The 25,257-nt window shown below is 34.2% G+C and overlaps 5 protein-coding genes across 5 annotated transcripts in view; 2 read left to right on the top strand and 3 right to left on the bottom strand.

Annotated features, from left to right (window-relative positions):
- LOC107190136 (wiskott-Aldrich syndrome protein family member 3) overlaps nt 1-9,290 on the bottom strand; it is a 63,700-nt gene extending 54,410 nt beyond the window's left edge. Inside the window, exon 1 of the mRNA XM_015578890.1 lies at nt 8,640-9,290. The gene's annotated coding sequence lies outside the window, so the exon portion shown is untranslated. The remainder of the gene's footprint in view (nt 1-8,639) is intronic.
- A 1,088-nt stretch (nt 9,291-10,378) lies between these two features.
- Nucleotides 10,379-11,121, top strand: LOC107190101 (U6 snRNA-associated Sm-like protein LSm3). The gene is made up of 3 exons (XM_015578835.1): nt 10,379-10,496; nt 10,573-10,680; nt 10,765-11,121. Exons 1-3 carry the CDS (start codon nt 10,476-10,478, stop codon nt 10,945-10,947), a joined length of 312 nt encoding a protein of 103 aa, XP_015434321.1. The 5' UTR covers nt 10,379-10,475; the 3' UTR covers nt 10,948-11,121.
- Nucleotides 11,122-11,263: 142 nt separating this feature from the next.
- LOC107190038 (sperm flagellar protein 1-like) lies at nt 11,264-12,093 on the bottom strand. The gene is made up of 3 exons (XM_015578754.1): nt 11,982-12,093; nt 11,613-11,900; nt 11,264-11,544 (listed from the first exon to the last, which is right to left on the bottom strand). The coding sequence occupies exons 1-3, from the start codon at nt 12,091-12,093 to the stop codon at nt 11,264-11,266; spliced, it is 681 nt and encodes a 226-aa protein (XP_015434240.1).
- A 2,623-nt stretch (nt 12,094-14,716) lies between these two features.
- LOC107190039 (putative inorganic phosphate cotransporter) lies at nt 14,717-21,125 on the top strand. Its single transcript, XM_015578755.1, has 9 exons — nt 14,717-14,741; nt 18,421-18,659; nt 19,012-19,245; nt 19,321-19,408; nt 19,647-19,879; nt 19,969-20,115; nt 20,193-20,325; nt 20,410-20,651; nt 20,790-21,125. The coding sequence occupies exons 1-9, from the start codon at nt 14,717-14,719 to the stop codon at nt 20,964-20,966; spliced, it is 1,518 nt and encodes a 505-aa protein (XP_015434241.1). The 3' UTR covers nt 20,967-21,125.
- Nucleotides 20,608-24,109, bottom strand: LOC107190087 (5-methylcytosine rRNA methyltransferase NSUN4). The gene is made up of 9 exons (XM_015578819.1): nt 23,992-24,109; nt 23,005-23,187; nt 22,584-22,941; nt 22,328-22,510; nt 21,955-22,241; nt 21,751-21,875; nt 21,511-21,648; nt 21,279-21,422; nt 20,608-20,619 (listed from the first exon to the last, which is right to left on the bottom strand). The coding sequence occupies exons 1-8, from the start codon at nt 24,097-24,099 to the stop codon at nt 21,281-21,283; spliced, it is 1,524 nt and encodes a 507-aa protein (XP_015434305.1). The 5' UTR covers nt 24,100-24,109; the 3' UTR covers nt 20,608-20,619; nt 21,279-21,280.
- Between the last annotated feature and the right edge of the window lie 1,148 nt (nt 24,110-25,257).

Below are 25,257 nucleotides of genomic sequence, written 5' to 3' on the forward strand. Positions count from 1 at the left end.
CTTATAACGAAGAACAAGATGATGGCCACTGTCAATAGGTTAAAATGACCCTGCATCCGCCGGGCGAGGGCTAAACTAATTTATCCCCAGTTCTGATGGATTAACCCCTTAAGGTCCACCTCCGCAATATTACGTTCGACAAAAATACAACATTCCCTTTTGTACCATTCACGTATTATTACGTACTGGGAAATACGTAACAGTAAAACAAAACAGAACAAACAGTCTCTGATATTTTCCCGGGTTCTCGGTCTGGCCACGGACACTTTCTTGCGGAAATAGGTCTTTTTCAATATGTATATCGCTTAGATATCTGGTATCTAATTTTATCCAATAAAAAATTATAAGAATACAAGTATTCAGTAACTGACACACAGTAATTGAATTTTCATATGCATAACTGACACACAGTAACTGATTCAAAAAATGATTTTTCTATTTTCATTACTATAGTACATTAATGATAATATACTTAATTAAAAAAAAATCCTACTTATATAAGAGACATCAAAATATAATTAAAAAATGTTCCAAAGAGCAAAATATAAAAAACAGATGTTTAATTGACCGAAAACTTTTAACTTCGTCTTAATGGGCACAGCATCTGACACACTTACCCTATGTAACATTTCTATATTCAGTTGAAGATGTGGTATATTTTTCTTACGACGTTAAGAGTGCAGCGGAAAATGTTACAGGACGTAAAAAAAACAACAATTACACGCCTCAGAAATCCCGTTCTTTAATATTTAATAATACTGATCGCTATTACACTCCATTCGCCCCCAATAAAAGAAAAAAAATAGTGTTTCATTCTGACGTATTTTCCGAAAATTTAGTAAGCCCTTAAATCGACCCTCTTCGCGCCATTTCCAAGCAACGGACCACCGAATCGCGATTCAAACGCGTCGAATCGTGCGATACGACGCGTCGATGGTCGATTACAGTCGTGACTACAACGGTTAACGAGCGACTTGTCCCCGTTTCTGCTCCCGCATTCCAGTATTCGGCAAAAACCCGCGCGATCGTCGCATCCGATGTCGTGACCTCGACAACACTACAGAACGACAAAAAAAAATACAATAGAAAATAGAGAGAAAGAAAAAAAGAAACAGAGAAAGAGAGAGATAGATGACCGCCGGGTCGCGAGCACACCGGATTCCGCGGCCAATCGCTCAACCGTACCCTTCAACAACTATTCTTGTACCATTTTCCCGTGCACCGTTATGTCGTAAACAGCCCGCGAAGGGTCAACATTCGCAACGCGCGCGGCGCGCACCTGTTCCACTCTTGTTTCACGTCGTACGAAATTCCGAGCCACCGAGATTCACCAACTGGATCTCGAGTAAGTGTGTACCTACTATGCAGAGATCGTAAGTTGTCGACGAATCAAATTAACTGGACCATCTCTCGATTTCTCGAGTGTTTCTAGTTCACTTCTTATTTCTCACACGAATTGTTATTATTTTCAGGGGCGTAGCCTGTTTATCTGTGTGTGTGTGGAGGGGGGGAGTACAGAATCCAATTTTTTTCCACTTTACAGTAGGGAAAAAGCCACTTTTTTACCCCTGAGGGTGGAGGACAAGCCCCATCCCCTACACTTTGCTACCCCCTGGCTACGCCCATGATTATTCGCTAAGTCGATCACGAAGGAAACACATCGAGATACAGTAAATCCTTGATGAGTGTTCGACGACTCCTCCGCATTGACAATGAGATGTCACCAGGTGTAAGGCTGACTTTTTAATGATGTTTAACACAGTGATAGAGCTTGGAATTCTGAAGCCAATGATATTTGTTTCAGAGGCATATGGCCATTAGTTTACAAAATATTCAATGCTCAGTGCTGAGGAGCCTTCGAACATTCATCGAGGATTTCCTGTAGAGCGAGATAGAGCAATAATGCGAGCCGTTCAGTTTGTAGGTCTGGTCAGGTCTTAGAAACTTACGATCTCTGCACATTTCTTGCGGTCATTAGCATCGTGAATAGTGGACGATCAGATCAGCAACGAATAATATTGGAAACCCTATTTTTTATCGATAGAGTCTTACTAGGAAAATTACCCAGGGGGTAAATTAGTTTGGAAAAAATTGATGGTTGGAAGTTATGGGTCTGGATCTCCTAAGAATCGAAATAGGTGTCATTCGTCCGGACAATTCATTATCGGGCAGAAAAATGGCGTCAAAGTCAGAAACAGTTCGGAAAATAGATATTTGGTTTTCCACGTTTTTTTTTTTGGATAGATACAATGACTCGAAATGGTCGAATCCTACATATAAGTATGGACTAATAACAACGATGGAATATTTATAAATTAGTTTAACGCAGTAAATAAATAATTTATAACTCACATATTAATCAATATTGTTTGATTACAGTGAAGTCGCGCAGACACAAAAATAAACTTAGCTTTGGATATGGGCTCGGTGTACCAGTCGAAGCGAAAGGTTAATCGTTTCTAGCTACAAACCGTAAGTATGTTGAATCGCATCGCGATGGATCATCTCCCCGAATGGTAGAAAGTAAGAGTTATGTCATCGCGCGAATACCAATCGCAGCGATGAAATTCTTTATCGTGTTCTTAAAGGCTAAATATCAGAAGAATTCAAAGCGAATCGAATTTTAAAATATTTTAGATAGATCGAATAAACATTCTGGAATATTTAGAATAATCTGACTCGAACCACCGGAACATGTCGAATATCTTCAAAAATAGTTCTTTAATATTTCGCATATTTAGATTAATTTTAAATTTTTCCGTAAAAAAGTATCCATTAAAAATTAATCGAAAATATATACAACTTACCTATAATAAAATGACTAACTACAATTTTTCGAATTTAGATAAAACATCTTAAGATTCTGAAAATTATAAGGAACCTGAAGTTCTTCTGAATTTCGAACAAACAAGTTATTCGAAATTTTTATACTTCAACAATTCGGTTACGTCAGTTTCATGGAATGAAACGGTATTTCGAGTTGAATTTCAAGTTCGAATGCCTTTAATGGTTCGCTCAACTTCAATGAAACTCAATTTCGCCTTAATAAAACTAATCGATTTCAGTGTTGCAGAATCATTTCATCGCAGTCAGTTTCATCTTTTCTACCTTTATTTTTCTCCTGGCTTGAATGGGGATATAAATTTTTAGAAAAACAACGACATTCATCATTTTCTTTGCTTTGACGAAATCTAGTTGCGGGGGCTAATTTCACATTTTTTTACAGCAGCTTTCCTTTCCTTCAAAAACCAGTCACTTTAAAAGCAATTACGGTTCTTGTTGCTCTGTTTCTCTTTGCTACAAAGAGAAACCAGCGCAGAGACGCTACTAAAATTCCTACTAGAGCAATTTACACGTTGATAGAAGGAAAAAGAAAAATGTTAAGTACTAGTTAACACATTAGTGTGAAAGTTAACATAAATTTCTATTTGCATACCTATTTCACACAACGTACTATCGAAGAAAAATTTATATGATTAATTAAAGAATCTATTAAACTGAAAATGAAAAACAAAGTACATAATATTTAGTAAAATTCTCTTTTTAAATGAATAAAAACGGCAGGTTACTAATTACTTAAGAAATATCAAGAGTGTGGATTTTTTGGTAAACCAAATCCATTCTTTAATCTTTCTCAGGTATAGAATTAGTAAATACCAACATATATGTTTGTAATTTAAACTTTTTTCACTCCAGTTACCCTTCGTTTCAAAAATAAATTAATTAAAAACAGGCTGTATTTCATCTTATTAGAAAAGAAAAACTCCCAACTGCACACATCTTTTCTGAGTTGTACACCGAACAATTTTGTGTTCGTTTAATATCGCTGTATGTAAGCCTCTTGATTCATCGTACACTCCGATACATAAGTATTGGATCGTCTGGTAAGTCTGCAGAAGTATTCAGTGAAGATTCAGCATTCTTACAGCATTCTAAATTACCTCATAGCCAGACAAGTACAATCTGACGTGCACTGATACACCCAGAAAAATATTAATTATCTTCAATAATTTGTTAATACTTTTTTTTACGTTTACTTCAGATTCGATACTTATTTCGGTACTCATGAACAGGAGTGTATGTGAATCACCGAAGGACAGGATAGTCTTTATTATTCGGTTACCATGTTACGTGCCGTAAATCATTGGTTAATTTGAACTTATGACGTAGTGCTACATTGCTGGCTTAATGTGCCACGCACCAAATCGGTATAATAGACTTTCGAGTGTGTGAAAGCGAATCGAGAACTGAACCGAGTGAAAGAGGGTGTCGGAGCTGCGAAAACAACGAGACCGCGATGAGATTTTTTGCAGTACATACGGAACAACGAAAAAAATTCAGTCAGGTTATAACTCTATTTTCAGAGAACGTGTACAAAATTATTACACCACGGTAGGCTCTAGCTTTATTTTGTTTTATTCTGGTCTATCACGGAGACATCTTCATGTAATCATATTTTTATAAAAAACGCATTCATGCGCCTGCCACCCGAAATAATTTCCTTGAAAGTATGTATGTTATGGACTAAATGATTAACCCTTTGCACTCTGATGTCTATATCTAGATGAAATCTATGTAGAAGCAACTTTGTATTTTTATACATTTAAAAATTAAAATATTCTTCACCTTTCCATGGGGGCCTCTACTGTTACATTGCATGTATAATTGTGTGTTAAAATTAAATAGTCAAAATGACTCGGAGTTGCTGGTAGGTCATATTAAAAATTGCTCGGAGTGCAAAGGGTTAATAGGTAATTATTTATAATTCCCGATCATTACGAATAATGGCTCAAAAAAATAATGATAAATATTGATTGATTTATTAAATTAACCAGACATTATGAATAATGCTACATTCCTTCTGGGAAATTTGATAAATCTCTGGATTATTTTCTTTCTTGAACTGTCCCTAAGCAACTCCGAAATAGGTATGCATGTAAACACATTAAAATAACGTTGTCTAACCAATTCTGAATACCTTTTTTTCTTAAACTGTCTCTAACAAACTCCGATCAGTATAATGCTTCAGAGTTGATTAGAGATAGTTAAAAAAAATGTCATTCAGAGCTGCTCAGACACAGTTATTATTATAACTCTGCAATATAAAAACGACATTTATTACGTAACCACCTAATATTTAATTGCATGGTCCTTAATGGTTTAAACAAATAACACATTCCCTCTAAAATTACGTAAAAACGTTATTTGTATGCAGGTACGTATTTCGAGGCCCGTAACGAGGAATTTTTATCGAAACGCCACGCCACGTGTTATCAATCTCTTAAATCTTTATCGTTTCACCGATAAAACAAACGGCTCCGTGAAGGGAAACTGTGTTTCACGGCGTGCATAAATGCATCCCGGTAAATATTCAATTTCTCATTGCAACGTATTTGAATACACGCGCGCGCGAAAAAACATACTCTTCGTCTAGAACGCTTTCCAAGCCGCGACGATTTCAAAGGATTAATACGCGTCGCGTAGCCTCGTCGTTTGCACTCATGAATAAAGAAATATCTCGACGGGTACTCCACCCATAAAACCGCTCACGGTTATTTTAAATTCGTTCTCCCGCACGGGTCGCGTGCCCGAACACGTGTTCTCTTGTGTACACGATTTCGGTACGGTTCGGATGCTACGGTAGAACCTCCACTATCGGAACACCGTTTGTCCCAGAGATGGACAAAGTATATTACCTCGAATAACATCCGATACTAAAAACATTCGTGCTGTAAGAACATAAATATCAGTTTTATTAACCCTTATAGTACGATGACCGGGTACGTTTGGACCCGAATGTTTGAAAACTGTATTTAACTCCATTGATTTGTAAATACAATTTAAGCTAGGAGTTGTTCATATTTAGTCATATAAAAAAAATCAGATGTTTTTTTAATGGTTGAAGTTTGAAAGTCCAGTAATGTCTCGAAGAGTGCAAAAAACTCGGGTCCACTTCGAAGCAAGGCGGAAGATGCGGTGAAGTTACTATTGTTAATTTATGTGATTGATTGAGGTTCCAAGAAAGAATGGAATCTTAATAGATATTTGTTAGAGATTTCAATTGTTTGATTTCTATGTAGGTCGTCATAATACGATTTTGGAATGATTGTGTGCCTTGTTATGGATGAATATGTTTACATTCTGAACAGTGGCACAGAAAAAACTATTGGAAACAATGGCAAGACAGCACAATAGTGAGAAAAACTGACTTCGCGGAACTCTAGTTTCCTGCAAGAGAAGTAGCCTGTATATGCGTGGAATAATTAGTTCACGAACGTATTTTAATTAACCTTATTTACACCTTGTTATCAATTCTGTTCTAGAATTTGTTTCATTATTTAATTAGTATATATTTTTAAGCTTACAAGTGTTACGTTTAAATCTCATTAATTTATCAAATTAATCATAATGAAAAGTATCCGGTTAACAAACTAACTAATCACCATTAACGATAATTACTACCACTGTAATAATTGTCACCATACTTGACGTTCAGACATCAGTCTACCGATTAAACCATTGTGATCACCATCGGTATAATGAGGATTGTGAACCAAGTGACTGCTATCAGATTTCTTAACGACTCCAACCATCACCATTATAATGAGCACTGATCGTAAATAGTATCATCACGATCTTTTTAACAAAATGACTATCATAATAGTGATTAATAGTTTTAAGGATTACCATTGTAATAACCATACAGATTCTAATAAACGTCAGCAAAATGATTATTCATCACAATAACTGGCGCACCAATGATTAATGGTCGTCTGACCTCGATAACGTTATCAAAAAGGTTATTAACCTTATAATATTTTATCGTGACAATTGCCCAAACAATGACACTGACCTCGACTACTAATGTTACAACAATTACCAATCTTAATAACCGCATAATTACTGACTTCGATCATTTCCATCCGATTATTCTAGTCCATTGTTACCACTATCATTACACAGACTGCAATGATCGCAACGATCCTAATGATTGTCAACGCCGGGACCATTGATTCTCATGACAGTCATTGCCTCCTCCTTTTAACTATCGCGAACCATCACCACAATGATTACAAAGTACTCGATAATCATAATAATTAATCATTAATTCGATTACATTTCCTCGATCAACTATCTAACTTAATCTCTTGCTCCCTAAGATACTAACTTAGAATTGAGCCATTCATTTCTCAAAGTGACTAACCACATAATAGATAAAAATATAAAAAGTTAAGCACCATTCAAGTGCTTTGGCGCTAAAATTTGAAAAGACTTCAATAATGACGTTAGCCACTTTGACCTCTGAACGGCTCAATTCTCAGTCCTACCTGTATCCATCGACACCGCTTATTAAATATAGTATCAACGCTAATTGGATATCATAAATTTGATCGAAATAGACGAATTATTACGAGTGGCATCGTACGTATGCGCGAAATGGGATTGATTGGCGGCACTATAGAAACGAACGACACGGCACGAGGAAGACCTAACGGAAAAAAGATGATCCGAGATTAGCGGGGACGACCGGTGAAGCACGGTCGAAGTCGGCTATCGGATTTCTCGGGAAGGGAGGAAAACGTTTAAAATGTGAACAAGGTCGAGACGCGGGAGCAAGTTAATTGGCGCATGAATGTCACGGAGGATTTTTATCACCAGGCGCCGCATAGCACGAGATCACGAAAGACGCGGTGTGATTCGATAAGATTTAGGGTAAAGTTCGTGTCAATGATAACAACTTCAAAGGACACGATAATATTCGTCACGAAGTCCCTGCACTACGCCCACGCATTGCCATTACGCATAGTTTTAATGTCACGGCGGTATAACATTCGGGCTCACGTACAAAATGACCGGTTTTTGATATCGCTTAAAACGTATGAGAATAAAAGAAAAATGTCATATGTAAATTATGAACTTTATGCATTTGTAGCGTACACGATTACCCAGGATATTACCAGATATGGAGAGACTCTTATCTGAACAATACACTGTGAAAGGAAACAATATGCAACAGTATCATACTGACGATTCAAGTTTATTTGCTCGAAAAGAAACATTTTATAATTATGATGTACTAAATACTGTGTTCGAATTGTTCGAACTTTGCAGTAGAAAACTGTACGAACTATTCCCAGTACGACACATTACTTTTAAGACTGAAATTTTCTAGTTTATTCGATCAGAAATGTGCATTTTTACCCTAAATCTTATCATATTTCGCTATCGTTTCAAAAGTGTTCATCCAGATAACGAATTTACCCATATCTGTTTCAGATATAATGTACCAAATAATGGAGTAAACAGATCTTTATTTCCTTCGAGTTTACGTAAATTAGTCGACAAAAGGCTACGCTTGTAGGCAGACCTATAGTCCAGTTATAACAGATTGTATTGTTTCCGAAAGCCACAGCAATAAAGTAAAAAAGAAAGAAAGACAAGGTTCGAATGTGTCAACAGTCGTCGATCGATAATGCTGACGCATACACGTTCCGTACGATCTAACGGTCCATTGATAAATCATTGAAGGTCAAACCAGCCGACCAGTTAACATAATTACAAAATTTCCAATTCTTCGCCGACCCCACCCCACCCCCCACCCTCTGCGCAAAAAAAAAAACACAAAAGCAACAACTTACGTTACTCGTCAGGCCCAGTTCCACAGCACAAAGATCGCGGGTATCTTCCCGGGGATTGTCGGCGATCACACTGTCGTCCCTCCGTCCGATCTTTACGTGCGCGAACTACAAGATCGCTAACACACGAGAGGACACGCGTGACTCGCGATAGGCTGATTTACTCCGGCGGCTTCTTTCCGCTTGGATAAGGAGATCCAGACATATAACCGAGTTACTTCTCTTTACCACTGTCACTGTGAACTTGTTACTCGAACCCTGATCCGGGCCACCGATCGTACGCAATTCCGATCAAGGGACACACACGTAAGCCGCGGAACACCCGCGACCGTGGAGAAAACGGTGGATTTTCGGTCAGTGCGAGCTAGCCGTTGGGAAAACCACCCCCTGCAGAACCGCCGGCGCCCCAACAGCCATGTGCCGCCCTAAACCTCCGCCCATTGGCCCGAACGAGAGAACTGTTCTTACGATCCCCGGTTTCACGGGGGGAAACCCTTTTAATTCCACGTGAATCGTGCACCACCCGCGAAAGACGAGCTCGAAACTGTGTTACGGTTCTGGTCGGTTGTCGTCCGGTCTCTCCGTTACGTTATCATGAACGACGACAACTCTGCACGAGCCATCCCTGCGGGAGCTCACACACCGAGATGGGGGAATGGGAAAAGGCCGACTGACAAGACGTCACGTCTCCCGGGAGCGCTTCGATCTCGCAGAACTCACCATATCCACCGCACAGCTGCCCGCGTGTCCACGCATAACATCGAGGAACGCGTTCCGGGCCGCGGACAGTCACCGATTTTCGTCGTCGTGCGGCAGAAACGTGGGGCAAAAGGGTCGGCAAAACGATTCACGCAACCCGTACACCGACTTCACCCGCGAATCGAGAAAATGGCGATGTACACTCCCTCGCGGTCGCTCGGCTCTAGCAATACCTCACAAGCTACGCTGATTTCCATCGTTGCTCGTGAGCGCCGGTTACTCGATACGGTTCAACGGTGAACTAACGCGCGGGAGAATTTAAACGGCCTTTTCAGGGAATAAATATCTTGAACGAACGTCGCTAAAATACGGCCCGTTGGCGTGAACCTGCTTTTTTAACTTCGTTTTCTCCGGTCGCCATTTTTGAAACTGTTTTTGATACAATCTTATTCTCCGGAAGCTCGTGGATCCTTGATCTTCCTGATGTGATAAATACCAATAGCTTGTGTTTTGGTATAATGTCTGGTTGAGAGTAAAGTATGAATATAAATACATTTTACAGCATACAACTACTATAAGAAAAAGTATAAAGTCAATCGAAGCAACGACAAGAGGGTTTTGATTGTCATATCGTGTAATCAGTCATGCATTATCAAGCATGTGTTTTTTAAATGGAAAATGCTTATAAAAGTCAATTCTTTTGAATGAAAGAGATCCTATAATGTTTCGCTTGACAATTCACTTTTATTATTATTTAAAAAAGCATATGACCTTGGGGAGCCTAAGAGAAAGTAAATGTGTAGTGTAATTTAAAAATAAAAATACTCTTTTTTGGAATAGTATTAGCATTGATCCTTAGGGACTTTTTCTTAATAACGAATGATTGTAAAATGATGTAAATTTTATAGTGTAAACAATGTATTTTCCTGTGAAACTCATTTGTGGCGCCACTTGCCAAGTTGTTCTGTGAAAAACGATAAAATGGTGTCTTGCCGGTGCATCCGAATAATGCCGCGCAAAATTTTATTTGCGTGACAGATAAATGTAGTATTTACAGTCATATAAAGTAGTAATCACATAATTAGGGATTTAGCGATAAGTTGCAAATAATTTTATAAACAGGAAATACTTAATTACATCATGGCTGATGAAACAGAACAGGTAAGTGTTGTTGATTTGTTATTGTGAACTTAAATTTAACCTATTACAACCTAACCTGTATTTTTATTCTATTTAGGTTCCAGCGATAAATGTTAAGGAACCTTTAGACTTGATAAGATTGAGTCTCGATGAACGTATATATGTTAAAATGAGAAATGAGAGAGAACTACGCGGACGGTTACATGTAAATATTTTACTACATAATGTAATTATCTGTATTTTTGTGTTACTGTTATCTCTACTGTATGTGCAAAAACATTAATTACAGGCTTACGATCAACATTTAAATATGGTACTGGGAGAAGCAGAAGAAACGGTAACCACAGTAGAGATTGATGAAGAAACATACGAAGAAGTTTATCGTACTACAAAAAGAAATATATCCATGTTGTTTGTCCGTGGTGATGGTGTAATTTTGGTCTCTCCACCTAGCATGAGGGCACCAATGTAAAATGCCAGTTTTTTCGTGATGTTTGTAAATGTTACAAACCAATAACATAGAGATAAATTTAATATTAATATGATATTACCACCTTTTGTACTAGCACTCAACGAAGTTGTGATATGAGAATCAAGAAAATAACAGATAAAATACTAGGAGTTAATTTATAACAAAGTTATAAATATAAGAAAAGAAAATAAATTCCAGTATATTGTATTAAGACAAGTACAGTAATTAAATGTTTGGAACAATACACATTTTTGGAGTAAAGTGGTTGAAATGTTTTTGCTGTATCATTTTAAGTAGCACGAATGTACATGATTTATTATAATTTGGTTCGTTGTTTTGTGATTAAAGTATTTGTAACATTTAAATTACCAGATCTTGATGTAGTAGAATAATCTGCAGGTTTTAGTATTTGTGAAGAGAGATCTGCAATCCTTTGGTCTTTAAACTTCATCAAAGATTCAAGATGTGTCACTTTTTGTTTAAGCAAACTAATAGCATCATTCTTTTCTTCTAATTCTTGTTTTAATCGAACAAATACGTGACGTGGAACAGTTTTGTTTGCTATTTCTTCTGGATTGAGCACGGACTTCACAGTTTCTTTTCAAGGGAGTAACATTTAAATACAAAAATTTGTTATAGTGCACATTTTTGTATATTTTACGTACCTCCTTTCTCACTACCGTTAAATTCAGAATATAGATTATCTCTGTCTGCATTACAATCCCTTAAAATTTTTATCCTCAAATCGGTTAAAATTTTCTCAATAGCCCCCGGTTGCGAATTTGCTAATTGATTGATTTCATCTTTTCTCAATTTCATATTCAGTTTAGAAAGTACCTTGCGGTTGAGAGTGCACCAATTTTCTACCTTTTTGGCGACGCTGTTCCCGGGTATATAATTATGTACATCAACGTGTCTAGGGTAATATCGTTTTAACAATTCGGCCATAAAAACTAAAATTTATCGTGGATTGTTTTAATACGTATGAGTCATTGAAAAGTAATATTGTTTAGTCAAAATATTTCTTTTTATACCGGCGTCTGAGAAATCTCGAGCAAGATTTTTCTTCGGCTTGGAAAATGTCATTTGCTCGATCCAAGCGTAAATTTCTTCGTGATTATCGGTGGTTTCTGATATCACGCTCATGATTCAATTTTATTATTAATAGAAAAACCTAAAAATGACTTCTTTATAGTACATCGAAATTTATAAATGACCGTCATATTTTTGTCACATTCTGTCAATCTTCGAATCACTGGATTTTAATATGTGACACAGAAAATGTAGTATTTTTACTGTGTACGAGTGTAACTTCACGTTGATCCGGTATTTTGAACAATTTGTGTTTTAAGTATCACTTGTGTCTTGCATCAGACGGAGTAACGGTAACCGAGATGACAATGAACTTGCACGTATTACATGGGACATTCAGGTTTAACTCATAACTTATATTTTTTACTTAATTATTATTTACAATGATTTAAATGTTTTTTTTTTAACTCAAATCTCTTATGCAAAGAAGTAACTGCATTTCGAATTTATCTAATTAATGAAAAATAAAGAAGTTGGTCAAATACAGTTCAAGAAGCAAAAAAATGAATTAAAAAATTAACGAATTAATATTATTGTTATAGTACCCAATTTTTAGCAACATTTTTATTGAATGTTTAAATCATTTGATATATTAGAGCCTTTGTAATGTTAAAGTCCAAATGAATGTATGTATAACATTTCGCACATTTTTTGAAATTTTTATTTAAATAAATGTTATTTTATACACTCCTTGGCAAAAGTAGTTTTTTATTTTAATTTGTGTAACAACAATCTTGACTTACTAAAGAAGATCGGATTTACCGTTTTATAAATGAATTTTGTATAATACATATATCATAAGTTGGTCTTTCTTTCATAAGATGAATAATTCTAGTACAATCAATAATTATTGGATTTAAGTAATTTTCCCATTTTTATGACTGAAGTACAACCGCAGACAAATACGCTTTCCCTATCGTGTTCAAAACTAGTTTCTAAGCTTTCTACGTGGGGTATTTTTTACTTTGTTTACACAACGGCTGGTTGACGACAGAATTCATCACAAAGTTAAAGAACTTCTGTCATTCTGCCTTATTGGGTAATCATTAGACGCGAGTAAAATTAAAAATAAGTTACATCTGTGTCGGTAAACTTAAAAGTATGGTCTCGTCTCTGGCACCTGACCTGAATTTAAGTATTCGAATATATTATAAAATGATTTGTTACAACATACGCCTTAAAGACGCCTTCTTTACGGCTATTTTATGTCTAAGGCGACTTTAAGCCGTCTTCAAGGCGTTATATGCTATCTGGGTGGAGACTTATATTATTTCCAAATTTAATTTGAATCATGATGGAGAACAACAAAAATTTAGATTAAATATGGTATGACCTTCTATATATAGAAGTTGTTCTGACCCACAAAATACAGATATGTTTCTACTTTTAGCGATAAAAATTAATAAAAAAAGATGGCGTCCGGAAAGATACATATGATATTTATATTGATATAAAAAAAATCTATATGGTATAAAAACTGAATTTCTTGTTTCTAAAAACGGAAAATCAGAGTAGCATAATATCTGTGTACTAAAAACGGTAAATATAATATTGAAAACTTTCTCTACATACAGTAAAATTATTGTTATATATTGCGGTTATACATATATGCAAATTCAAATTTTAGTGAATTACTTTCCAAACGTAGGAATTAAATAGAAATATATTTTCTATATTCGAAGTTTTATCACATTACAAACAATCAGACTATGGATGTTTAACAAAATGTTTAACAAAACAATTCATCAATTTTCACCCGGAAGGAACTATTGATAATGAAAATTAATTTGTACATTCTTTTCATTTTCGAAAATTGACCTGTAAGTATTTAAATTGGCACAAACACCCACAATCTAAAAATAAGATTAACAGACTCCTAAATTTCATTAATTCACCATTCTCTGCGTGTTTACACGTGCTATAAATAAACTTCAGATCTTCACACAAAACCACATTCTCCATAATTACTTTAAAGAAATTTATTTTTTTCTTCAAAATTCTATCAACTGACAAATTAATTATGAATTCAATTTAAAGTTTGGCTGAAATATTATTAGTTTTACTACATTTTACGTACTCATATATTGGTAATAAATTCTGATAATGATTATAGTCTGCCAATGTTTACAAATCATATAGCAAAGAATGCTAAAATAGCACGTTTAAATTTGTTGCTTGATCAATACTAACTTCTCCTGCAAAAATTCTTCGAATCGTGGATGCAGTTAAGCGTACGTCATAGGTTCCGAAGGTGGTGTAATACATACGGGGAATTCGAGTCTGCGTTCACGCGAGATACGGCAATTTATAGAAAAGGCGCACGCCCGGTATTCCTCCGAAAGGTTCGGAGGACATGAAGCGGCTCGCTCGACCTCAGTAACACGTTGTACGCACGCGGAACCGAAACAGAAAGTCGGGATAGAGGTCCGAAATACAATGATCGCGATCGATCCTTAATCGGTTAAGCTTTTAAACGATTTAACAGTTAAAACGTGTTCATAAAATCTTATCAATGAATCCAATCTACATAAAATGTAAATCGACAAGTGGTTGATAAAAGATCATAAATTATTACTGTAGCTAATTAAATTGTGAAATTAATTCGGAAACTCTTCTGTGAGAACACCATTTCGATTTTGTATAACTAGTCGGTGCCAGCCATTTATTCGAGGTAGCCATGCCTGGAAAAAGTAATTCTAAGGGTGAGTGAATACATCATTAAATCTTTAATATTGTTTTGTTATTGTGTTTATGCGAGTGACATTTTACAAATATGAAAAATGGGTAATATTTCTTTTCTTTTTGTACTCATGGTTTCATCGATTTTTACTAAACTTGTTCTCAATGGACATCCCAGTGACCTTCAAGCGTCCTCTACTCCAGATGTTTACATAGTGCCGTGATATCGATCTCTTTTACTGAAATATTGGAATTAATTCTCGTCTTAGAATCATCAAAAAATTGTTCACTCCCGTATTGTGTAGAATGAACATCCTTCAATTTAAGACACACGAGTAATTCAAATTTCACTCAAACACCTGCTACAAATGATCGTGTTACGTCTAGTAATGAAAATACAAAGTAAGTACTAAATTTACAGAAAATTTCTCATAGAATGAAAAAATAAATTAGATACTTTTTCACTTATAACGAATCGATTTACATTAAAATATATTACATCAAGTGCACAATACACGTGGCCGTATGCAACAGGTCATACAATTTTAACGGATTTCAAATGAAAATAACAATTATGTACTATAAACGAATGTTATTTATAAAAATGTTCGTAAACTTCATATATTATACATAAATATTAATAGCATAATATTTCTGTAAATATATTGTCATTAACATCTATACACACGCGTAATATTCTAATAAAAATTATAATTGATAATATGTATAAGAGTATATAGTTCCTTTTGTTTCCACATTTTTACTGCATGAATACTTTCATCACTTACGAAATAAATTAATTTAACCGCTCGAAAAATAATATGTATGATGTCATTGAATAACATTTAATGTTTCAAATTGTCCTAATCGTAGATCGAGATAACTGATTTGAAAATTAAATGTATGATGTAACTTAAAACCGCGCTCATGTCAGTATTCGGTTGATGCAACTTCATCGCAACTGGAATTAGTGATTCGTCCGTATTCTTATTACACTTGTACGCTGTTACCACTCTCTAACATTTACTGTAATTGATACTTGCTACAACATGAACTTGAAATACCTACTAACAATAATTTATATTTTCATACAAGTTAAACCAATAGTTTATTTCAAATGTACTAATTTACCGGCTAAATAATATTGATTTATTGATTATTAATAATAATAAATCATAAATTTATTAACAATAATGATCTATTGATTATTAATTCTATTTCGGTTGCTGTGATCATTTTTTTTTCCATTGTATTATATTTAACAAGTATGTACAGAGGATATACTGGGACTTCATTTTATGAATCCGTTGACCTAAATGTCGAATGGAAATAAACGCTCATAACAAACAACGATACTTTGATGCTAAACTAATAAAAAAGGCGCCAGCTCATCGCGTTAAGTGCCCGAAATTGAAGTTGCCAATCGTTCGATGGATTTACAAATATTTATCTGCCAATAATCAAAAAAGTCTGTTGAACAATATGAACGATAGTCATTAGATTAATTTAGAAAGATAGGAAATTATACATAAATATCATTGAGTCATAAGTAATAGCCGCCATAGACATTGAAAAATGATAATTTACTAACAACAATGATAAAAATATTTAAAGTTATTTATTCTTCAACTTAGTAATTTAGCGTAATTAGAAATGAGGACTCTTTTAGGATGAGTGAAATCACTTGTTCAAACAGGAAATGGAAAAACCTTACGGAAAACTAATTTAAATTATCATATATTTTATCTGATATGGGCCAATGTTTATCTTTCAAGGTAATATCATCAAGCACAAATATTAAATTAAACGCATTTTATTTGATACGTGATATCATTCGATCTAGTGTACTTATAATCATATTCACATGAAACAGCGGCTGAGCTTTTTGTTATGTGGGTTACGTTCGTTTTTATTAATCGATTCAGAGAAATACACGCGTAATCCTTCGCCTCGCCCGCAGGAACGATTGATGTCGAAGACCTGAGGGCACATTCACCTGCACCTCGTGCAGTACGTCACGTTCTCTGTTTGAACGTCACGGCTATACCAAAAATACCACGCTTCCTGTGGGAGTGAGTTACACTGTGTAATTTTCGAATGCGTATTTTTACCGGAGACGTGATACTTTCGGACAATATTATAGTTTAAAAAATTATTTGAATAATTATTCTTTTTTTGTTATGCATTTATAGCATACGAAAGTGCTCAAGACATAATAAAATAGAAAAAGTGATGAAATTTAAGGAGGTTTTAAATTTATTCTTATTGTAATAAAACGTTTAACAATGAATATAAATTTCTACATAATATTATTTTTTGGAAATACAATGTATGCAAATATGACTAAATAGTCACTACTTATAGCTAGACTACAAATTTTATGAATCGCATAAACACAATAAAATAAAATGTTTGACAAGGATTGATATTATTTTTTATATGATAAAACGCTTAATTATTGATGAAATTTAATTTTCTTTCATTGTTACGAAATGCTCTATGTTAATGACAATTTACATAAATATTTACAGCTTATTTATAAGCGTTGTACACATTCCTAGAATAGTTTCGAACGCGATTGCATTTAAAAGTTTTTGTACAGTAAAACCTGTTTTTATGCGGTAGATAGGGACCGCATAAAAGAAACCGCACAAAAAAATATTCGGAAATTTCATAAATACTACATATAATAAACAACTTTGTACGACATACTACAGAAATTTTTTTTTATGCGGCGGAGAGGGACCGCATAAAAAAAGTCGCACTTAGAAAATACGTCAATTATTTACGAAATACATGAGAAAGTGCTTCCAAACAAAATAAATAATTAAATTACACATTATAAAAGCATTTAATTTTTCATTGTATACATGGAGAAGTTTTCAAAATGCACATTACATAATTCACTGCTAGTCGTCGTAATCCTTAACGCGCATCTTCTTGTGATGAATTGGTTCACCATCTGCTAGTCTATTTAATATTAGATTTTTTGTTTCTAATGGAATTGTCTTTCTTTTCACTTTTTTTTGGCTACAATTATTCATTTTAAGGGAGTACATATGTTTAAAAATAAAATGAAAATCATAAAAACTATATACAAATAGGAACAAAAGTAATTAATTTATTTACCTTTAATCTCACTATAAAATGAATCCTTAATCACGTGAGTCGTGGATAAAACTCGGAATACGAAGCGTATGCTGCTAGCGCGTCGAGCGAAAATAATTGAATGTACATTGTCGGGAAACTGTTTAAACCAAATGAACAGAGCGTCTTGAAGTGTATATTTATATGTACACTGATAGAAAACATTACAGTAATGCCAACGCCGTTGAAATTCATATACCGCATAAAAAAAAATCGCACAAAAAAAATCGCACAAAACAAATCGCATAAAAATAAAATCGCATAAAAAAGGACCGCACAAAAACAGGTTTTACTGTACTTACATTTGGAACGCGTGAATACTTTCGATTTCAAGATTTATGAGTTCAATCCGCATCACCACTGGCATCTTCTGATTCTTTCTATTTTTATATATTATCGACCCATTTTTACTTATTTTTTATATTTTCTTCTTTTTCACCTATCTTTCATCATTTGTTAATTTCTTATGATTAAGTATAATATATTTACTTCTATGCATACATAAATTTTCACATTCAGAAGCAATGTAAATATCATTTTTTGACGTATTTGCAGAAAGGAGAGGTATCATGTTTCCTACACGGTACCTGATGGCATTAATGGGTTCTGTTGGGCTCGCTATCATTTATGGGTTCAAGGTAAACGTAAGCGTAGCGATAGTGGCTATGGTGAACCATACTGCCGTGAGGCTATCTTCGCTTCACAAAATTGAATCCGATAATGCAACTGCAATTACCGTAGAGGAGTGTCAACATGATGGTTTGTCCCCTAATATAACGAAAACTGTCGTCGAGGTAAATAAATTTTGAATAAAATATATTAGTACCAAATATTTACTAAATGTAAGAATTTAAACGATGAAATTTAAAAATATTTTTTAATACTGGAAATGTAGTGTTAACAATAATTGTTTATACTAAACCTAAGATGTATATGGAGTCTAAAATAAGAAGGACATTTTTTTCCTATCATTATTAGAAAGATTCAATTATAAAATTAAAAACAACATATTATTTCCAACAAATGAAAAAATTATTCAGGCAATTATCCACGAAGTGATTACAAAGTTGTTATATATTTTTGGAATCAATTATTGAAACTCCAGTTTCTTCCTAATTTAATGATGATGATATATCGCTTGTGTAGGATGGACCATTTGAATGGAACGAACCACTGCAAGGTCTCATTTTATCGGCATATTTCTGGGGGTACATGGTGTCCTTATTGCCAGGTGGTAGAATGGCAGAACTGTTGTCGGCGAAATGGGTGATGAATGGATCCGTACTTTTAAACTTAATGGCGTCTATACTGTCACCACTTGCTGCAAACCTCCATTACTCACTTTTTATCGTGATGAGGTTTATTCAGGGAATTGGTGGAGTTAGTATTAAAACATTATTTAACATTTCGAAATTGTTATTACAGTAACGCATAAAGCAATATTTATATTTCTAGGGTGTAACATTTCCTGCTATGCATGTTATGATTGCTAAATGGGCTCCACCAAACGAAAGGAGCGTCCTTGCTTCGGTTGTTTATGCAGGTAAATTAATATTTTTGCTATATTAATTTTTATTCAATACGTATTTTTAGAATAATATATTTTGTTGCGAAGATCAATTTTGATCCCTTAAATATTATTATTATTTTCTGTACCTTCGAGCTTTCCTTTTTAAACCACTACTTTTATATAAATTTCTATTGTTTTTATTTTATTATTTTTCACTCAAGTTTATACATTTCGTACAAAAGTACAAATTAATATTCTCTGTTTAAAATAGGAACCGCCCTTGGTACCGTGATTTCCATTCTCCTAACGGGAATATTAGCCGCGAATTTCGAATGGGTATGGATATTCTATATAGAAGGCGCCCTTTGCTTGATCTGGTGTACTGCCTGGTGGATAATGATCGAGGACAGCCCGGAAGAACAAAAGAGATTTATTAGCCAAGAGGAAAAAGAGTACATCATGCAATCTTTAGGACACACTAAAAATGACAGTGAATCAAAAAAGGTTCGGCAAATATCAAGAGTCATGATTTTTTAACACTTAAACCCTGCATATACACTTAATTACTTTAAATCATTTTTATCTTTCAGAAGTTACCAGTTCCATGGGGAGAAGTATTAAAATCGAAACCATTTATCGCCATTTTAATTGCCCATTTCTGCAGCAATTTCGGCTGGTACATGTTACTTATTGAACTGCCCACATTTATGAATCAGATTTTGAAATTCGACATGAGTTCAGTAAGTAATGCTGTCTAAATTTTTCTTTTCAAAGTTTAAGAGTAATTACTATACAAATTAAATATTTGTATCTGCAGAATGCTGGCCTTTCTTCCATGCCATTTTTATGTATGTGGATTTTTACTATGGCTCTCAGCAAGGCTCTAGCCACTATGCAAGAAAATAACTTAATCACGGTTACAGTATCAAGAAAAATTGGAACATTGTTTTGTAAATTTTTTATTTATGTAATTTTACATACGTCAGAAACGTAATATGGATTTAATTGTATATAATTTAAAATATTTCTCACAGCATCTGTTATCCCTATGGTCTGCTTATTGGGAGTTTCATATGTTGGTTGTAATAGGACATTAGCTGTTACATTGATGACTATCGGAGTCACTTGTATTGGTGGGATGTATAGTGGATTCCTATCAAACCACATTGACATTGCTCCCAATTTTGCTGGTACGCTTGTCGCTATCACAAACTGTGTTGCCACTATACCTGGTTTTGTAGTGCCTATATTTGTGGGAAAATTGACACACGGAAATGTAAGCAATTATATTTAAAACTTTAACAAGTAGCATATTCAATTATAACAAACATCTTGTACTGATGTAAACATAAGCCCTAGACTTATTTAACAAACATTTTACTTTATAGTCGGTTTAATCCTTTTCTGCCTACAGCAAACTATAGGAGCCTGGAGGACTATATTTTTCATAACTGTAGGTTTGTATATAGTCGAAATGTTAGTTTATACTATTCTGGGAAGTGGCGAGGAGCAACCTTGGAATAAAATGAAACCAACTGATGAAGAAACAAGCGATCAGACATTACCACTAAAAGAAGATATTAAAAAATAGCTTTCTTTTAGGAACAAATAACTACTTATTCATTCGCAACACATTTATTCATAGTATTACTTTTTCCGCCTCCATATTTACATATATTTTAATTCATTATCATGTAAAAATTGAAAAATTGTGTAAACAATTAGTCCAAAAATCATGTCATCTGTAATGTACAAAAACTTATTGACTCTTCTCATATGAACGTAATTTAATTTTTACATGAAAATAATATTATATTAAATGTAATAATGTTAATTACATAATTACAATAATATTTACATTTTACATACACATACCACCCTATGTTACACAATTATTACTTACAATTATTGTACTCTCTGTATCTTACAAAAATACATAGGACCCCAATTATTGTTACGGGTAGGAACAACAATGTGACCATACTTCAGTCCAATGTTTGCAAAGTCGTACAAATATTCGAGAGGCGATAAAGCTTCTGACATATCCCTAAAAAAAATATATGACTTATAAAGACTATATACAAACAACAAAAATGACGAAATTATTTACTGAAATATACATATAATGTACATACTTTACAACCATAATAGACTTAGTCATTTCCCATGCCTTTTTCAATGCTACATGTACAACACCATCATTTTGTATAGGACTGAGAGAACACGTCGCATAAACGACTGTACCACCTGGTCTCACCAACTTCAGTGCGTTTCTATTAAATCAATTTTATCAGATATCATTATATAAAATATATGGAAACAATTACATCAAGGTTGGTAAAAAGTATATAATATCTAACACTTTGTATACTGACGTTAAAATTTCTGATTGAACTTCTGGAAGCCGTAGTCTTTCTTTAATTCTGGTATGCTTAAAAATATTGTTTTCATCAGAATGTATGACATGTCTATCCGTTGTACATGGTACATCAACTAGAATCTGAAGAATATTAATACATATAGATTTTACTATATTTGCTATTCAAAAAAAATATTACACATTGAATAAATGATAATACTTTGTTATATATATCATGCTCTTCAATTTGTCGAGCATCTCCTTGAGTTAGATGTATCATGCATTCTGTTTCACAAACATTCGAGACATATTGCTGCATAACGTTCGTTATTCTGTTCACTCTAGATTCCGTAATATCATTAGCAACCACTATACGAGGCATAAGTGTCTGAAGAATAGTTAACGTTTTACCTCCAGGTGCAGCACACATATCAAGTACAACATCACCTAATTGAATGTCAAGAGCTAGTACAGGTAATATTGATCCACCGTCATACAAATAGTAATCTTGAAAATAATAAAGTTTATATTAATAGTATTTCTGTGTATGTCTCTATTAATAGACAATTTAATTAAAATTAAGAGATATAAACCTAGAACACCAGTGGATCCATTTTTAGGAGATGGGAATTTAGAAAAATTTCCTTTTTCAAAAGTATACACATGCAAATGTTCAGGAAATTGTAACATAGATTCTTTGACAATGTTTACATTGAAATCAGCTGCTTTATTATAAAATCCATAATGTTCAGATTCAAGCACATATCCATCCAAACCTGTAAAATATATTCACATAAGTATAGAATGAAATCCTACTCATACTGTAATACAAATATTAATTAAACCAACCCTTTATTTGTGTAGCAGGTACATACTCATAAAGCATAGTCAAATCTAAGGAAGACTCTATAAAGCGATTAGTGTCTATATTGACATCATTTAAATTTCCTTCTATAGATTGTAATTTTACAGGTTCTAATGCATAATCTGTTTTAGTGGGAACTTCATCATTTTCTTCTAATGTCAGCGATTGTGAAGAATGCACATTATTAGCAGGATAAATTGATTTCACTTCTGACAATTGAATATTCTCTATAATAGTATCCATTGGATTTTGTACATCATTCTTATGTATATTTTTCTTATTATTCTTCTTGTTTTCTTTCATAACATTATATAATGATTTTAAATGCACTGCACCTAATAACTAAAACAATATTAATTATATAACTCCTTCTATTTCTTTTCATAAATTTCAATAGGTACATACTTGTAACTCTGTTTTTATCCTTTCTGTATCACTGAAATTATTAACCACAGCTACATATTTACTTTGTTCTTGTAATAACGAAGCTCGAATGTCTTCCCACTTATTTCCATAAACTGATCCATAAAATTCATCAAAGTGTTCCAGTGCTTTATCTTTAACAGTTTTCTTTTTCTTTATCACAGACTGTAAGAAACATTTTAAAAAATTATAAATCAAGGATTAAATCTGTCAATTTTAACTAATGAAATACAATAATTATTTATAATATTTTTATATGTAGGTATCTATATATTCTCTGATTAATTTTATTTCTGTCACACAATTTTCAACTGCTTAATTCCCTTGGAAAAATTTTCTTGATACATAGAATACATAGTCTTACTTACTTCTTCCTTTAAGAAAATATTTAAGAGTATAATGCATCATAATTATTTTATTGATTGTAAATTATTCAAATATAATCATTTTTATAAATCCACACAAGCAGTACATTAAGCGATATCTAGGTAGTTGTTAGCCACAAAGTATTATTTTATCATTGACAATCCATTTGTTATCAATAAAACTTCAACTAATGTATCTGAGTTGGGTACCATAATATTATCTTTTATTCTAATTGTTCTTTTACCTGGATTGTCTCAAATAAATCAACCCAAATTAGATTGGTATCTTATACTTGAGAGCTCTATCATTCAGCACCTCATAATATTTTATTAAGTCCCTGTTCTTATATCACCAAATATTACATAGTAGCCCGAAAATTCTACATAGTGTCAAATATTTTGTTTTTAAAAGAGAGAGTTCTGTTTTTAGAACAAAATGTTTCTTTGGTAATAAAGTTCACAGTACAAAAATTAAACAGCTGAGACTGTACGAATAGATAAACACCGAATAAAAATATTAAAAATTTTCACATTCGCTCTGTGTGTTTACAGTCGGGTGAAAGGTGTACACAAACTTTTTCATTAAAAATTATAAGATACAAACCCAATGATGCGGTGGATTCTTATATCTAACCGAAACCTTCACTACCTCTCTGAATTTCAATTTATTAAATAAAAACGCCATTTTTTGGTAACAGGGTGAAATAATCATACATAACTTGTTCAGGTTACACTGTGCTTTTCTTGCAAACTGAAAACAGAAACAAATGGCGGCAATGCTCGTTACAAGATCTCGTCACCCGATGGCGTTACCAGTGCATTCGTACTTCTTTCGGACAGAAGAAGTGGTCGACGTCGATTAACCGTTAGTGAGAACGGTGTAAAAGAAGGGCGTGAACCGGCGTGAACTGCAGACACAGGTGAAGCAGGACAACCGATGAATCCACCCGTTACGGTACTACCGGTACTACTTGACTTTAACACTGGATATCGCGTCTTTTCTCTCTCCCTCTCTCTCTTTCTACTTAAACGCTTATTTCTGAGTAGACCTTTCTTTTCTTATATCGCCAACTTTCTTTATCACGGAGCCGGGGTTACTCGGCGGAGAAAACAAATCGAACAGGTATATGCATATACGTAAACACAATACGTATCGAGCTACATCATTATCAGATATGAGGGACGAGGAAGCGACGTATTTGTCGTGACATCGAGATGAGAAACGTGCCAAGCAAGATGGAGCGAATGGGGATGGTGGGGATTGGGACGGACACATCTTTGCGCTCCCCTCTTGCGAAGGCGCTGGTGCGCTATGAAACGTGGCTGTTTCGAAAGTTCCAAGTCGAACAGCCTATTTTAGATGCTATAAAACGTTTCGACTTGTAAATTGTTTTGGACGTTGTACAGGTCTCTGTACCTGAACAATGGGACACCGGAATGAATCCCGGGAACCTCCGAGTTTTTCCGGTGATTTACGATACACTTAACAACGGAGTCCCCCATTCCCCGTGGTTTAACCGGCGATACATAGATTTCGTTACAGAATCTTCCCCAGAATCGTAATTGCTTAATCGCGTAACGTGACGTAATAATGATTAACAAAAATAATTTCGTACAAATTACGTTTCGTGTCAACAATGTGAGCCGAGAGTGGAGTGAGGCCGAAGCCGACGCCGATAATCTTGTTACCCTCGAAACGCGTACACACAGACACATACATACATACATATATACATACATATATATATGTGTGCCGGTGAAAGTCTCCACTGTACGGTAGACGGGAGTTCAGTGTTCTCGAGGGGAACGAAAGGAGAACGTCACGCAGGAGATCAGCTCTTTTTTCCTCGTAGAGATCAGGCTAGTCCAT

The sequence above is a fragment of the Dufourea novaeangliae genome, unplaced genomic scaffold (genome assembly GCF_001272555.1).
Source record: "Dufourea novaeangliae isolate 0120121106 unplaced genomic scaffold, ASM127255v1 scaffold172, whole genome shotgun sequence".
Lineage (NCBI taxonomy): Eukaryota > Metazoa > Arthropoda > Insecta > Hymenoptera > Halictidae > Dufourea > Dufourea novaeangliae.